At 40.7% G+C, this 17375-nt stretch overlaps 1 protein-coding gene across 2 annotated transcripts in view; it reads left to right on the top strand.

The window, feature by feature from the left end:
* The window catches only part of MYO16 (myosin XVI), a 531143-nt gene extending 514430 nt beyond the window's left edge, over window positions 1-16713 (top strand). For both annotated transcript variants that reach the window (XM_029210034.1, XM_029210033.1), the window contains exon 35: window positions 15390-16713. In XM_029210034.1, the coding sequence (XP_029065867.1) occupies window positions 15390-15617 (228 nt within the window). In that variant the 3' untranslated portion in view covers window positions 15618-16713. The remainder of the gene's footprint in view (window positions 1-15389) is intronic.
* The last annotated feature ends 662 nt before the right edge of the window (window positions 16714-17375 follow it).

Raw genomic sequence — 17375 nt, 5'->3', positions numbered from 1 at the left:
AGAAGAATTTTGACTGACACACTAATCTGATTTTATTGTTATTATCTATAAAAGTTACTTTGTATCAAAGGGGTAAAATTTTATTTTTTATTCTCTATTTTTTTAAATTGAAGTATAGTCGATTTACAATGTTATGCTAATTTCTGCTGTACAGCAAAGTGACTCAGCTATACATATATATACATTCCTTTTTTAGATTCTTTTCCATTATGGTTTATCACAGGATATTGAATATAGTTCCCTGTGCCATACAGTAGGACCTTGTTGTTTATTCATTCTAAATGTAATAGTTTGCATCTACTAACCCCAAACTCCCAGTCCATCCCCCTCTCTCTCCGCCCCTCCCCACTGGCCACGGCAAGTCTGTTTTCTATATCTGTGAGTCTCTTTCTGTTTTGTAGATAGGTTCACTTGTGCCATAGTTTAGATTCCACATAGAAGTGATGTCATACGGTATTTGTCTTTCTCTGTCTGACTTACTTCACGTAGTATGACAATCTCTAGTTGCATCCATGCTGCTGCAAATGGCATTATTTTGTCCTTTTTCATGGCTGAGTAATATTCCATTGTATACATGTACCACATCTTTATCCATTCATCTTTCAAGTTTTACACAGAGTGTGCATTATTCTTAATGTAGATGTAAACAATTTTCTAATAGGGGTAGCACCTCCATAAATAGCTTCTTTTCTCAAGGTACAGAATATAGAAAATGTAGTTTATGTTCTATTCCATTGTATTTTTAAAATTAATTTGCAAACTGTAAGGACTTTATGTCAAAGTAGTAAAAATCAATTTGGCTTAAAATATTTGGAACTAGTAAAACCTGAGACACTAGCCGGATCGAGTATGCGGCTGTGATCATTTATGCTCCTTATGTAGAAGGCTTGGTAGGTCCAGGCTGTGAACCAAGGCGAACTATTCATGTCCTTCTGCTCCCCAGGGCACAGGTAAACCAGCAGTGAAGGTGTGACATCGTGGAATCCCACATCCTAGTCCTGAAGGGGGGCTTTGTGGCATTTCCCAGTTCTCAAAACTGGAATCGCAGAGGTTGAAGAAGCCACTTCATGTTGGTTTTTGAATTAGACAGTGTTTATAAAAATACCATGCCATTTATCTACTTGCCATTTTGTAACATGTGAAATCATTTTTTTTAAGTTTATACCATTTGGCATGATGCAGTCCCTTAGAGGTAAGTCAGTGGGGAGAGACTCAGCACTGAATGAAATACTGAGAACACACCCACCAGCCTAGAGGGACTTATTCGTGTTTGTGCTGAGACTGCAATGCTGACTCAGGGGGCCAGGTAACCTGACACAGGGAGCCCACGGATTATAAATAGAGCGAAAGCCTGAGCAGAGCAGAAGAGGGCAGGCCTGGAGGCAGGAGGGCAGCAGAGAGGATGGATGAAATAAAGCGCTCAGTGCTTGCCCTCGGCATAAAATCGCTATTTACACATCTGTTTAGGGGTCCACACTTGACATTGAAAAATGAGATTACTTTTTATTTGATCATAGTTAATTTGTATTTACATTCTCATTTTAACTTTACCAGATTTCACTTCCTGACATTTTATTCCTCTCATCTATCTGTTCTGCCCAGTAATATTGTGTGGTTTACAATCTTCGATCTTCGATGTGGGCATTTATTGTATTTCTTGCCAAACTTTTTTTTAATATTCTTTGGCTTTTTAAAAGAGCACTAAAAGTTGTTCTTCATATCTGTAATATTCAAATATTCAATGTAAGAAATCGTGGATGGTTTCTGATAAAATAGTGGCAATCCAGGGCCTGAGAGCTTAATAAATATCTACTCCCTTCTGTCACAGCCGCCAATGGAAGCCCTAACAGAATCAATATGCAGTCGATCCACACCAAGAAGCGAATTGTTATGTGGTTTGTTTTACTGAACCATCAAAGGAGCCTTTTTGTAATGTCACATATCAAAGAAATGAAGAGTTTGCAGAGCACTCAATAAACCCAATGCCTTCTTTCTATATTCATTTTATTTGTCACATGGACTGCTTGAACTATATTGTGGCATGGAAAAGAAACAGTGTGTTAGATAAAATAACAAAATGTAGACACTTTTCCTTTAGTGTTAAGGGGGTAATTCTAAAACACGTGATGGGGAATAGAAATTAGATAACCATTTCCAAAGGAAATATGTGTATTTCACTTGTAAGCTACAAACCGAAGGAGATCTATCATAGAAAGCTCTTCACACAGCTGAGGTTTCGGGAAATCCGTATGCACCACTCGTGACTTCCATATTATGGGCAAGCAATGAAGGCAGTAAATTAATTTTATGGTTAAGAGTTAAATGGCCGTGTTTTCAACAGGAAAGGGACATGTCCTGTATAGATATATAGAAGCTTGGAAAATAACACAGACAAATCCTATAGTTTGTATTTTTTCCTTCATAGAATTGCACCATATGTGTATCCTAAATGTACTTAAATGCAGAATGTTTTTCCAGTGACGACAATGACTATTATCAATGAGGAAAAATCAATTTTAAGAAATATGAAAGGAACGAGAACGCAGAATTGTGACTACGTGCTTTTTGTTTGTTTTGTTGAAGTATACGTGGTGACTATGTTTTTAAAAAGGAGAAGGGTCTTGTGATATCTCTGCAGGCTGAGGTCAGGGGAGCACTCCAGGTGGGGAAGGAGCAAAGACCCTGGACAGGAGCCGGCCTGGATCGCAAGATGGCCAGCGTGGCTGGAATGGAGTAACTCCATTCTGCAATATGGCTAGATGTTTCCTTGAAGCGCAGTAGAAATTACCATTAGCTATAAGTGTTAATTCTAGAAAAAGGGAACTTTTAAGTTATAAACGACAGCGAGAGGCTAAATGTAAAATCCCAGTTATGACTGTATTACCTTGTCTTTCTTCAAAACCGTTAACCAGGTTTGCCTTTTTTATAAGTGGAAAATATAAGACAAATAGCTCTGTTCCTGCTCCAGATACAGAGAACTGGAAGATTGATACCTGGGAACCTGGGCCCCAGAGTTTCTGACTTATTAAGTATACTACTCTGTACACTAATGGGGCCTGACAACTTTGAAAGAAAAATTTAGGCTAAAGGAACAGAAAGTTTTCCATGGTGCTGAAATGTAATCTAGCCAACCTTGGTAAAGGAATTTATTTTATGACCTTAGTAGACCTCCAAGACCTGATTTTTCTCTGATTTCTATGATTACACTATTATTTGAAACTGTCATTCCTGACAGAGTCAGAAATAGGTTCTAAAACAGATGAACTATGATATTGGGAAGAAGTGTCATAAAGTCAATGACATAAAAAGCCTAGATTTTGAAGCCCAAGTGGATTTAAATTAATTGTATACACTTGCAGGTGATTTTTAATATCTATTTTGGGAAAGGAGTCTTGATTAAAAAGATCTGCTCTTGTATGTTGCCTACTTTGGCAGAATCTTGTCTATTTTCCTTTCTAATGCTTCCTGACATCTCTTTTCCTTTCTCTATTTTCTCTAGCATTTGTACCCACATGATTTGCAATGACTCTGTCTTAAAGACACAGTCATTGACCCCTAGGCACCACCCCTGGCAGACACAGTGCCCACCAAATCCATTTCTTTGGAAGTGCCTAGCTAGACTACGTTTCCCAGCATGCTTGTGATTGGGAGTGGTCATGTGACTGAGATACAGCCAATGGAGCAGGAGTACTGATGTGAGCTCCCTCCAGCCTTGGCCCATGCAAACCTCCCTTGGACTGTGAGTGCTTTATGCCCTTTCCCATCCAAAAGCTGGATACACAATACTCCAAGACCCAGGAAGATGCAGAGTACCATTGTGACAACGTGGAGGTCATCCATCCACTGATCAGAAACACCCATTTTAGCCTTAACATGAACAAGGCTAAAATGGGTGGATTTTGTGTCAATCCACTGGTATTTGTGGTTTGTCAGTTACAGCATCTTGGGTAATGTAAACTGGTACCCTTCCTCATTTATTTGGCCTAATATTTTAGGTGTTGCTACTGAGCATTATTTATAGCCCTTAGTTCACTAAGTTTAGCCTCCATTATTATTTAGCAATCTTTATTCTTTAAGGTGGTAAAAATCATGCCTGTTCATGTCTTCTGATGATAGGATTATTGGAATGTTGCTTATCAGACATTTTAATACAAAATAATGATCACTGGTGCTCCCACCAAGTCATAAATATGTAAAAGCAAAGCTTGTAATTCTTAACAACTGGTCGCACAGAAATCCCTCCAAATCAATAGACTTTATTTTACTCAGGGACAAAGTGAGACCCCTATAATAAACTGGGCTTCCTGGAGAAATGGTCTAATACTCTTAGGACCTATTTGTGCATTTAATGATTAGAAGGAATTGTCTCTCTTATCTCTCATTCTCAAGCGGGTGGCTCTAACTGGTAACTAAACTTTGGAGGGAGACTCAAGGTTGAGGACAGAGAAGATGCTTCCCCCATGCTAAACTATGCCCCTTTCTTAAATATAGTTGATTTTTAAAATCCATTTGGATTGGGCTAATAGTTTTATTAGCATTCAGTTTCACGAAGTGGTTTTCCTCATTCTTATTTAATTATATTTAATACCATAACACAGATTGTGATTGTTTCCGGAAATAAGTATTTTGAGAAATGAATAAGTTAACAGGTAAACTGTGCCCTACAAAGCAATGCAAGTGAAGATACTGGCCATTTGGACAGTGGGGTTAAGTATCCTTGGACTTGGACCCTCCATCCTCTGGAGGCTGTGGAGTGCTTGTCTGCCGTGGTCGTGCCCCTTGCTTTCCTCACTTTCATACCTATATCTTATCTCCTTTCTGACTTATTCACATCTGCATTACTAGTTCAAAGCTAACTCTCAAGTTGTATACCGCGAGACACGGTGTTTTCTCTCTCTTGTTTTCCGGTCATTGTCGATGTAGATGTGAACAAAGGTGTGGACACCATTCCTTATCCTACTCGACCCAAGTTGCCTTTCTTCTTTGTGTGTCCGACTCATCCTTTTAGTCCAAAACAAATCCCACAGCCCAACAGAAATCTCTTGGCCGTACTGGCTTTGAAATGAGTCATGTCTCCTCTGTATCCCAACAACAGTCATTGCGTCTGTAATTTATGAATCAGTTAATGCTGTGCTTCCTCATGAAGTTTTTGTGCTGACGTCCTCTTTAAGCTTGTTTGTTCTTCTGACTCTTTACGTTTTTATGTCCTGTTGCTCATACTCAGATGAAAGCCTCTTGAGGGAGCAGGTCATACCGCGCGATTCTAAGTCCCATGGACCCCATCACGGCACTTTCTGTCTCATAATCATTGAAAGCACATGTGTTCATTGATTAGCAGACAAGAAAAACTTCTTGGAAGTCAACGTGATTAAGAAGGTCGACTAAACTCAATGTACTTGGGTTTGAATCCAGACTCTACCACTGACTAGCCAAGTGAGTTTGGGCTTTAAAGATGAATTTCAGCATCTATGAAAAGAGGCTAATAATCCTTAACCTGCTTATTTCACATGGTTATGAGATTTTACTAGAACAACCTGTGAAAATGCTTTAAGAATATGAAACAAGATCATGAAGGTGATGCTTGAAATGGACTCTGGAAACCTTAGAGCTTTCTGTATCTGGGCATACAAACTGGGACTGTTACAGAGAAGATAAATAGAACTACAGAGTGTGTTCTGGGCACATCTGATTGAATTGACATATAGAGTCTATATGAGGATGAGTGATGATGAAGCTGGAATAGTTAGTGTGGTCAGAAAATACAGGGTTTTCTGTAACATGCTAAGGTGTGTGGACTTGACTCTTTAGGCTAGGGCAAGGCGGCAGCATTGAAGATTTTTGAACAAGCAAATTTTATAAACAGACTTATTCTTTAGAGAGAGAAAATCTAGTAGATTATTTGTCCTTAATAATACCTCCTGGTATTTGCAGTGAGCCTCCCATATAATCCCAAGAAAAATATTTTTAAAGGAATTGTAATACTCTTACTTTCTATGTTTCCATTATAATAGATTTATATTTTCCCATGTATTCTCTGTATTTGAACCCATTAATGTAATATGCCATTACTATAAATGTACTCTAAATATATGTTATTAGTTTTTGCTACAATCTTCTAGTCACTAATACTGGTACTGCCATGTTTTTAAGTGAATTGAGGTAAGAGACCAGAACTCATACAAAATCCATCTCCTGAAATGTCACAAATTAATTGTTGTTTGATGCACAGTCATGAATTTCTATTTTATAACTTTCCATCAGTAGGAAGGAACATGCATCCACTCATCAGAGTCGATTTTTATTCTTAGCTGTGGACTTAAAATCAGCTTCAAAATGCAAATAACTGTCCATTTAAATTATATTAAATGTGCTCCAATATAATATTACTTATTATAAAAATAAAGGACAGTGGTTAATTTTTTTTAAAGAAATCAACTTGCACAGATAAGGTGAAAAAATTAAAATCCCCTCTTCCTTCCCTTACTGCCTGTTGTCCAGATATACTCTTGTTTCCAATAGAACCTGTTCCTTTTAAGGGATATTTTCCCTTTTTTAACCCGTAGGCGAAAAAGGAGACAAAATAGCAAGAAAGCACTTAATTGGATTGCTGTCTAAATGACTATTTCGGAATTAAGAGGGATCAACTCTCTTCTGCCTACACCAGAAATGCTGTTTTGCTCTCAGATCATTTTCTCGATTTTTTTTCCTAAAGTATGGAATACACAACCCTTTAATCAGAGACTTTTTGAATCAAATTTCGTTTTAAGCCATGTCATTGGGATCTATTTAGGTAAACTTTGGTTTTACAAACTGATTTTCAAATTTCATTTTTTTAATGCTTTTCCTCCAACATGTCGTTAGCATGAGTGGAAATGGAATTTGCATTTGAAACACTGATGTTCACTATGCAGTCAGCCAAGAGGCTGTCTTCTTTTAATTTCCATAAATGTCAGTAAATGCCTCTTTTCACCTTTGGGTGAATAGTCAATAGAAAAATCAATGCTGTGACAAATGAACAGCAACATGATTTTACATATGAATTATTTAACAAATACTATTTTTATCCTAGAAGGGAAAGACTTAAGGTAAAAATCGGCAGCAAATTATTAATTTACATTTATTAATATTATTCATAGAAATGCATAGCCACAGGAAGTGAAGAAAATTTGTATCTCATTTTTTAATTAGTTCATGTCATAGGACTCTGTTAATGACACAATAGAAAACCATTAAAAATTAGCAAGTAGATATATATGTAATAAACCTCATTAAGCCTTTACATAATGTGCTTCCCTCTGGGTTGTGAGAGATTTTGTGGTTTTTAACCCCTGAAGGTAAGTGCACAGGTTATAAAAGTCCCACTTAGGGATGTAGAACTTGCAAGAGGTCACTTAGTCAAATTCTATCTTCACGTCTAATTGCTGTCTCCTAGACGTTAGAAGACACAAAACAGTTCACAAACCTGGAGCTGGGGGGTGGTGAAGAGGATGGAGTCTAGATTCATGTCTTTTAAATACCAAATCAACAAGACTTTTCTCAATAACAGGGGAAAAAAACACACATTATTTTTAACCCCATCCTGAGTTGTCCAGGTCGTAATCACCAGTGTCTTAAGTAACACTATTTTCTAAGGATTAATTTCAATTAAGGAATCTTCTTGTTAAAAATCTGCTGAAAGGAAGGGATTTTGTTCCAGGATGAGGATCCTAGCCCATAGGGAAATGACTTCAGACTGTGATCATCTATGTGTCTGTTCACAGGTTCTGGGAGCTTGACATGGGCTGATCAGAGGCATGCCTGTTTACTGAACATGGATGACTTGCTTCTCCCTTGCTCGATCCTTCCATAAGGGCAGAAGGGAGAAAGTGGGGCTATATATGCAAGCCAGGCCACATTTTAAGGGGTCTAAACTGACAGGAGGGTGTCAATTTAAAATGCTGACCACCCCTTAAGTGCAGCCTACCTGCAGTGCCTCAGGTGTTGCTTTCCAGTGGTGTTGGAAGAGTCACATTATCCCAGCTCCCAGTAAATACTTAATCCAAGTGGACCCTAAGCTCTGAAGTTTCCAGATCTCTTCCAGGTTTCAAATTTTCAAATAAAAACCACAGAATAATTTCCAAGTGTATTATTAGATCCTCCACCAAACAATTTGTTTTCAAAGACATTTAAGCTGACAGATAATGTGTGCCCTTTTCTCGAAGCCTGAGTTTTGCACCTGTTATAGAATAGCACCATTTTCCCCATGACATCCAAAAATAATAATTCTGGGCATAAGATGTCTTAGTCCATTCTGGCTGCTGTAACAAAATGCCACAGCCTGGGTGGCTTATAAACAACAGAATTCTATTTCTCACAGTTCTGGAGGCTGGAAGTCTGAGATCAGGGTGCCAGAGTGGTTGGGTGAAGTCTGTTTTTCAGGTCACAGACTTCTGGCTGTGTCCTTACAGGGCAGAAGGGGTGAGGGAGCTCTGTGAGGTCTCTTTTATAAGAGCACTAATCCCATTCATGAGGGCTCCACCCTCATGACCCAATCACCTCCCAAAAGCCTTATTCCAAATACCATCACTTTGGGTGTAGGACCCCAACATGTGAATCTGGGGGACACACATTCAGACAGTAGAATAGGATAAGCCTGTTTGATTGCTCGAGGCATTGCATCGTTTGGCCACCCTGAAGTCTAGGGTGACTGTCCCACGCTCTTCAATGACCCCTCTCACCAACCATTCAAACCCATGTAGGCAGGTCTGAATTCAGAGTAACTAATGAGTCCGGGGCGCCTCACACCCTGTGTGATTTCAGAGCAGCAGAGCATTTTGAGTACATTCCCAGGGCTTTACAGTGTTTGAAAGGGTCTTATCTGAATCTGTGAGATGTGAATTACATCTCAAGTCTGAGAATTCATCCACAGTCCGTCTGGCATTGCTCAAAGGCTCTCTCTTCCTTTCCCTTCCCAGGAGTTGATGGAGGTGTGGTGCTCAATTGCCCCCCAAGTTTACAAAAAAGTGAAACCACAAGTCTGATACACTGTGATGACATTTGTCTCTTTTCTCAAACATGCATCTTGGCATTCATACACTGACTCCATCCAGACCCTCTACGTAAGTGCATTGAATGCATTGTGCTGGGCAGAGATTAATTTACTAATTTACCAGTTTTAGACTCTAAAGGACACCCATAGTCTTGTCAAACAGGGACTAATTTTACTTACGGGGAATTCTACCCACTTAGATCAGCATTTTTCCCCCACTTGCATATTATAATATGTATGACCCTTTTTAAATAATAAACATTCATCCTTGACTCTTAACATTTCTTAAATTATTTCACTATAATGTTAATTAAGTGTATACACATATCATTACTGTAAAATCTCTTTATCCTTTTAGCTTTTACTACAGCTATAAAATCAAAGCCAATTTACAAATGGAGTGAAACAAAAACCTACAAAAGCAAGAAAACATTAAAATTCACAACATTTATGTTAGGTATGATTTTCTTTAGATGAGATTACTGTTGAAAATATGAATCTGGTACTGACTCAAATCCATGAACTTTGGTACAGATCTGCCATCTTGTACCTTTGATTAATCCCAGTCTGTCACTTCTATTTGAACTGCTAGGCAGCCTACCCTACGATGTCAAATCACTTAGCTTTTGAGGAAAGTGCCTTATTTGAATATCAAATCCATCTACCTTTTTCTCATTAACCTGAAACAATATAAACAATATTACCTGTGTCAATCTGCTTGTAAATAACATACGAAGTCAGAAAATTAAATCTCACTGAGCGCTAGCTTAAAAAGTAGGTATTCAAGTGATCCAAAGCACATACAAATAAAAAAGCAAAAAATTTTAGGCTGTCCCAAGAACTTGAGGACCCCTGAAAATACATATACAAATCCCAGTTTCCAAAACATTTAACTGTTGTTTAAACTACTCACTACTGCCCTTTATATCTTACTCTGAAATTCAAAACACGTCTAGACCTTCTTCTTGCATAACTTTCTTTAGTTGTAAATCATATATAAATCCTAGTTATGTTATAAGTCTAGTGTGTTGCTCACTATTTTGAAATCTTCTCGTTACTAAGGAAGGAAAAGACTACTGTATATTTTTATAGGGCCACAAATTGTGAGAAGTACTTTCCTTTGACATTATCTGATTGAGTCATCAGGATAATCATAGTTCAGAATGTTTAGGGATTTTCTCAAGTCAAAGAGTTAACCATGACGCAATCATAATCGCCCGCGTTTATAGAGCACTCGTTACGTTTTTAGGGCGCTCTTAAGTAGCCCAGATCCGTCCTTTTGAGGTAGATGATCACTGTGCACCCACTTTACAGGTGAGAAGGCTGATGGGCTTGCTCAAGGTTACACAACCATTAGGTGCCAGATTCAGGATCCCAGCCCGGGCACCCTGGCTAGAGAGTCCTGGTTTGTCAACCATCCCACCCCTGTTCACACCAGAATCAAAGTCCCCGTGGGTGTGTGATTCCCTGTTAGAGAATGAAGTTCAGTGTCATTCCTGGTGCTTGTCTACATCAAGCCCCGTGGAAGTGTCTTCTTTCCTCCTTTCCACCCGGGGCCCATTTCATTTTTCAAAGTTCACATCAAAGCTACCACCTCTGTGAAGTCTCTCCAGACCTTCCTCCATACAGCCCCCTTCCCCAGGTACACAGTGAAAAAAATTTTTTTAAAAACCTCCTGCTCGTGGACCTACCCGATCTCCATGCCCCGTGCAGCACGTCAAGGCACTGATGTCATTGGCATGTCTAAAAATTCCTTTAAAAGCAGGGTTTAGTCATTTTCATGGCACACAGAGGTGGTGCCACGTAGAGCCCAGAGGTTCCTAGGTGTGGAACACTTCTTACTTTCCCAACTACAGCTCTTGCTGTCTGGTTCTGAAAGAGAATGTTTTCATGTACAAACACTGGTCTATAAAACATGCCAGAAAAGAAAATAAGTAAGGAAGTAACTATCTGAAGTGGTGACATGGGCTGTAGATACACATCTTTTAAAGCAATGGGGAGCACGATTTAAGTTAAAAGACACCAATAAGACATCCTTTAATCTCCGAATAAATCAGGATCAATGAGACCCGGGTGAAGCCAGCTGACTCCAGACCCACACTGCCAGCGGTATCCTTAAGCCCCAGAGTCACTTCTCTTTATGAAAAGAAAGGGTTCCCTCTCGATACCAAAGCTATTCTGTGTTACAAAATCATTATGGCCTTTTTAATGATAATATTTAACTTGTTGTGAAATAACAAATAATGGTAAGGGAAGCTGTAATGGTTTTTGTTACTACAAATAGGACATGAAATTTAAAGAATGACAAAACACTGATTTAGATGTTTTCACCGTGCTAGATAATATCGCAGATACTTTTTTATTCCTCACCTATTACTTGACCACAACTTAAAAAACATTCATAGTTGTATTTGGTCGCTCTTCTAAAGTAGTAAAACTCTTTCACTGCCTGTGACAAATATGACTCTTGTGCCTCATAACCTGATACACTTAATAAATCTAAATAAAGCAGATTAAACATTATTAGTCAGGGCATCCTGTCTTCATCTTCTGATCCGTTTATTGTCTCACAGATCAATTTTTTAAACTACCCTTTGAACTTCATTGTGTTGAAAGTAGTGACCTATCAAATATCCTTACACAGAATTTTAACCTTCATTTAAGGCATAACCTGTGAAGATTCTTTGTGTTTTTTTTAAATGGAGATCAATAATGTTAATATTTTAGCATCTCATTTATGCCATTCCAGCAACTATCTTTCTATACCTATTAGATTTTACTCAATACCTATTAATCTCTGTAATACGAAGTTTCATGGGACCTCTCAAAAGGAGAGCGTATTCTGAGCATTAGTTTGATTATTGCAAAAATCAGTCAAATTTTTGCTTATCAAGGAAGCTTGGAGAGCTCTTGGTGGTGGATTCAAAGATGGGGTTCTGTACCCACTGCATTATTCAGGACATCAATACCCTCATTAAGAAAGTGCTTTCTAATGCTTTGTGTGTATAAGTTTCACCTGTTATAATGTGCTTGGGAATTCAGATATTTTTAGTAAACGTTGAGAAGCTTTGAAAGGATAGAGAGCATTTTTTTTTTTTTCAGTGAAGCTGTGACTCAGGGGATTTGGGACATTTTATGTCAAAATCGCTCCCCACAAAGCAGATCGGGCTGCTTCTATGGAGTGACTCAATCTCTAAATCTTTCCTGTTAACGAAGGTCTTAGCAGAGGGTCACACCTAGTGTATATTTTTGGGCATTATGAAAAGCTGCTGAAAAGAGTTTAGGGTTGAGAATAACTATAGAATAGGTGTATTTTGTGCTTGATAAGAGGACAGAGCGTGTGGTCACAACAGCATGAAAATAAATACAGCACATGCCAGCCGGCTGCAGACGAGCGGCATCACCTGCAGGGTGGAGATTTGGATTCCGTTTTTACGCTTTACTGTTTTGTTCGGAATTGACCTCCATTTATAGACACAGATATAGATACTTGCATCTTTCTGTTAGATTAATTGAAATTTATTATTTCATAATAATTTGTTAATTACACATTCTATCATTATTCTTTTTGTACGTGCCTAGAGAATAAAGCATGAAGCCTTGATTTCTTTCATCTTAAATTGTATTACTTCTGTCATTTTCCTAATACTGCTAGAACCTCAGAACCTCTGAACTCCATGTAACCCCTCCTGACTTTTGCAGTTATGGTTGGCGCATTGTTCTACATATGACTTAAAGTCTATAAGACATTTTCCAAACGCATAACTTGTATTCACCCATGGATTTAATTCCAGTGTCCTTAATCCTCTCTTAAATTTCCATTTTTTTTTTCATCTAGGATCATTTTCTTCACCTTAAAAAAAATAGTCAAGACCTGTGATAGCAAACTTCCTCGTTCTTGTTTGTCCAATAACATTTTATTTCACTTTCATTTTTAAGGGATTTTTTTTTTTTTGAGTCTAGATTCCTAGGTTGAATTACTTTCTTTCAGTACTTTAACTTGTGATTCATTGTTTGCTGGCTTCCAGTATTTCTGTTTAGGAGTCAGCTTCCATTCTCATTGTTGCTCCTTTGAAGGTATTGCGTTTTTTCTTGTAGATTTTGAAAACATTTTTAATATGATCTGCCTTCTTTTCTTATTGTTGGTGGTGGAGTGTATTTATCGTGCCTTTTCCAAACTTCTTAATATGTATGTGGGTGCCATTCACAAGTTTTGGAAACTTATCTCTGAATATTGCTTTGCCACTTTCTTTATATCTCTTCTATCAGTACTTCTGCTACTCCTTTTCTGTTTATGTCTACTCTTCTATTTTTTTATTTGTCCATCTTTTTCTCCGTTCTTTTAAACATTTAATCACAGGTATTTTAAAGTCTTTATCTGCTAACTCTAAACCTGGATCACCTGTGAATCTGTTTTATCTTTTGATTTGGGGTAGATTTCCTTGTCTCTTCCCATGTATAGTAATTTCTAATTGCACGCTAAGCATTGTGTGTAAACAAACTATAGACACTACTGATGATGTTTTCTACCTGAGGCGATTCAACACAGCATCCACTGGTGGAGAAAACAGAGGAACTAAGGGATGTTAGTGAAAGAAACACACAGATTTCACGCAAATCCCAATGAGAAAAAGAAGTAAAGAGGAAGATGATATAGGGACGCTGGTCTTTGGCATATATCAGGTCCTGGACACCGGCTGTTGGGCAAATGACAGGCACTGTGGGGTAATAGGAAGACGGACTCTGGAACCAGCCCGCCTGGTTCCACCATTTTCCGTGTGACTTTGGGCAAATGACTTAACCTCTCTGTGCCTCAATTTCCTCATCTGCCAAATGCTAGCACTACTTTGTAGAGCTCTTGGGAGCATTGCATGAGTTAATATTTGTAAGGGGCTTAGAAAAGTACTGACGCATCTTTAGCATTCTGAAGTGTTTACTAAATAACTAATTTTATGCACACCCTCCACCCGGCTCTCCTGGCTCACTTCCCTGACAGTAGAGGCAATCTGGCTTCCACAAGAGTCTCCCAGCAGGAGAATTCTGACTTCCATGTCATTCCGGTGCAGTCCCAGAGACTAGAGAGAAACCCCCTTTTAAGGGGGGTATACTGCTTTAGCCACTCACTTTCTATCAGTGCCTGGAGGTTGCTTTGGGGATTGGACGGTCACAGGCCTGTTTTGCACACTGTTTGTCTAGGCTTCAATTGGGAGAAATTCCTTTTGCTAATAACCAGCCCAGAAATCCAGTTATGCACTTCAGGTATGGGTTTGACCCCCCAGCTTCTGTGTTTTAACATCATTTCTTGACATTCAGCCCATTTCTGTGATTCTAGGCTTTAAAATCTTCTTCCTCAGGTAAACAAGAGGCTTGGGTGTCCAGGTGAAGGTGTTGGCTTTAGAATTGTATGGAACATGGATGGCCTTGTTGTTTTCAAGTGACTCTCCTCACACAAGCCAACCACCATGCCCTGCTTTGTTTTATTCTCATTTATCTTGATGGAGAGGATGGAAGTGATGTGGGAACAAAGTAGTAGGTGCCTTGAGGCCGTCTCGTTCCCTCTGAATTCTCCCCAGTAGTCCCGTTCTGATGTCCAGAATCTCATTCTGTTAAACCAGCATACTCACTACGGAATCGACGGCAAATTTGGTTTCTGCAGCGTGCAGCTGCTCCAGATGACTGTCTGCTGGCAGAGCGCAGAGCCCACAGCATGTAGCCTGCCACTTGCCCTAGCTGTCCCTGGGGCCAAGCTCTGCCTCCCTTCAGGGACCCCAAGGAAGCCAGACCGAGCAGCCGACACACTTGCATGCAGTGATGCCCTCCTGCAAAGACCCCTGAAGTTCCCATGTCTGTGGACTCCTGGGGCTAATGCGTGATGGTCAGAGTTGGGGTCACATGACCTTAAAAGGTGTTGACTAGTAACTGTGCGTAGACAGAGGGGTGGATCCTGGAGTGGGATGCAGCTGAAGAAATCCAGAAACATCTATTATAGACAGAATTACAATCGTCATATATTCAATGAAGAAAAAGTCCAAGATGTCGTAAGAATGTATATAACAAGAGAGGGCAAAGGGCAAACAGACACGTGAGTCTTTCCTGTACCCCTGGAGGTACATCGCCTGTTCCCCAGGGTACTTACCCTACCTGATTTCCAAGTTCCATTCATCACCCTAATTCGGCAGTTCACAGCCGACCTGCACTGGATGCCGTTTCCCAGGGCAGCAGAGCCAGGAGGTTCTAGAGCGGATGTCCAAGCTCTCTTTCCACCCCATCAGAGCCTTGGCGTCCAGGTGTTGCTCTTATACTTCTCATTCATTCACAGTATTTGGTGCTACTCTTTTTACCCCCTGCTTCCGTCCCCCAGGTAATCCATCAGCTGAGGCTGTCCGAGAATGAGAGCGTGGCCCTTCGGGAGCTCCTGGACTGGAGGCGGAAACTCTGCGAGGAGAGAGGAGACTGGCCACAGATCCTGCGCCACGCGGAGCCCAGGGCACCTCCGCCACCTCCGTGCAAGAAGCCCACGCTCCTGAAGAAGCCCGAGGGGGCCTCCTGCGGCAGGCCGCCCCCCAAGTTCTGGGACACTACCCTGTGATGGGCCCCGACTGCAGACTCACTGCCTGGAGATGCCAGGTTCACAGACAGAGGCTGCTCCTGGTACATGCTAGGGGCTCTGTCCGCATCTACACGAAAAGCACAGGACAGCCCAGTTAAATACACGAGATTCCCTGAGTGTGTGAGTGTGTGTGTCTCTGTGTGCGTGTCTGTGTTTTCTCATCCGTTCTGCGGGGATGCACTCTGATCTTCAGGCTCTGTGGTCCTAGGGCCGTGCTACCCCGAGGTAGCGAGAGAAAGGCCGGACAAAGTGTGGCTGAGCAGGGAGAGGATGATGGAGGAGGGGGACCCCTACACCGCAGAGTTGTTTTTATAGGGTCCGACCACTTGCATCTTGTCCTCCAGTCGTTTTACTCTCATACACTCTCCAGGACCTAGGTTTTATTTCTTTGTAGGTGTTTGCGTTTTATTGGAATTACAATCCTGTTAATGATTTACATGTTTGTTATTGTATTTTATAATTTTATGCAATGGGTGGTGCTCCCTTTCTCCAAAATACAGACTTTAAAAAATCATTTCTAGAACTTTTCTTTTCCTACATACCTTTATTTTTAATGTAGAGTACCGAAAAATCCCGAGGCTGTGTTGCTGTTTTAGCTTCACCGTTCCAACCTCTGCAAACGTACGGCTGGAGTCCGATGTCTTGTGTTTCATTCACTGATCAGGAGACGGTTCCTTCCTGTGCCCTGTGTTTCCAGGCACACGGACTGTGAGCTCTTTATTGAAATCTCATCCCCTGACTTCAGTAGAGGTTACAGGAAATGATGCAGCACCCCCTTAAATGCATATGGCTTCAGATTCATAGCTGGGGGTGTGCAGGGGGCATATCCATTCAAAGGTCTACGCAGTACCAATAAGCATGCTGAGATTTGCTGGTCCGAGCCGTGATGCTGCCCCACAAGACGCTTGTCCTCTCTGAGCTCCACTGCATGTCTCACCCACTTTATGTCCTCAACCCTCCTGTGATGCACCCGCCTTGCTTATCCATGTGCTTCTGTTGGCCTCAGACCACGGTGTCTTGCTCCTTGGAACTTTGTTTTCATACCAGCCTTGGCAAAGTTACTGTGCCAATAAAAGGGTACAACTCTGTTCTTCTGTGGTGTTATTTATGTGCCACTGTTGGTTTCCACAAACACTTCCGTTTCTGGATCAGATCAGTAGGGGCAAGGAGACCTCTGTTCGTGTGTTCTTCTCACAGCATCTTGCAAACTTTAGGATCTACGGTTTGTTTTGAAAGAAAGATTTTTATGGTTATTCCTACATAACTACCAGGTAGGCCTACGTCAGTCGTAGGAAAAATATGTCAATTATTTAGGAATACTAATAAGCCAGTAAACCAGGAGAGAACTTCCATTGAGAAGACAGTGTGTGATGCTCACAGATCCCACACCGAGCCAGGGAGGGCCACACGGAGAAGCGGCACCTGGGTGCGGCCAGAGGCAGAGGAAGCAGGGGAGCTGGTGGGCTGGAGCTTTTCCTGGGGTTTCCTGGGCAGGAACGGGCGAGGCGGGTGTGCATGTGTGGACTGACGGGCTTGGATGGTTTCAGCTTCTCTCGGGCACAGAGGCTGCCCCTGGTCCTCTGGTTGCTGGCCCCTGGCGGGGAGATGGTGGCCTGGAGTGGGAGAGGTAGACGAAGGCAGTGGATGGGCTGTGGGCTCTGGAAGGGTCGGGGTTGTCTTCTATCTCTGGGACTTGGCCAGCCCTGGGCGGGGTAGTTCCTTCAGCCTCAGCCAGGG

The sequence above is a fragment of the Monodon monoceros genome, unplaced genomic scaffold, assembly GCF_005190385.1.
Source record: "Monodon monoceros isolate NGI ecotype Baffin Bay Population unplaced genomic scaffold, NGI_Narwhal_1 Super_Scaffold_8, whole genome shotgun sequence".
Taxonomy (NCBI): Eukaryota; Metazoa; Chordata; class Mammalia; order Artiodactyla; family Monodontidae; genus Monodon; species Monodon monoceros.
The sequence above is the reverse complement of the archived record's forward strand: the minus strand, read 5'-3'. Positions and strand labels throughout refer to the sequence as shown.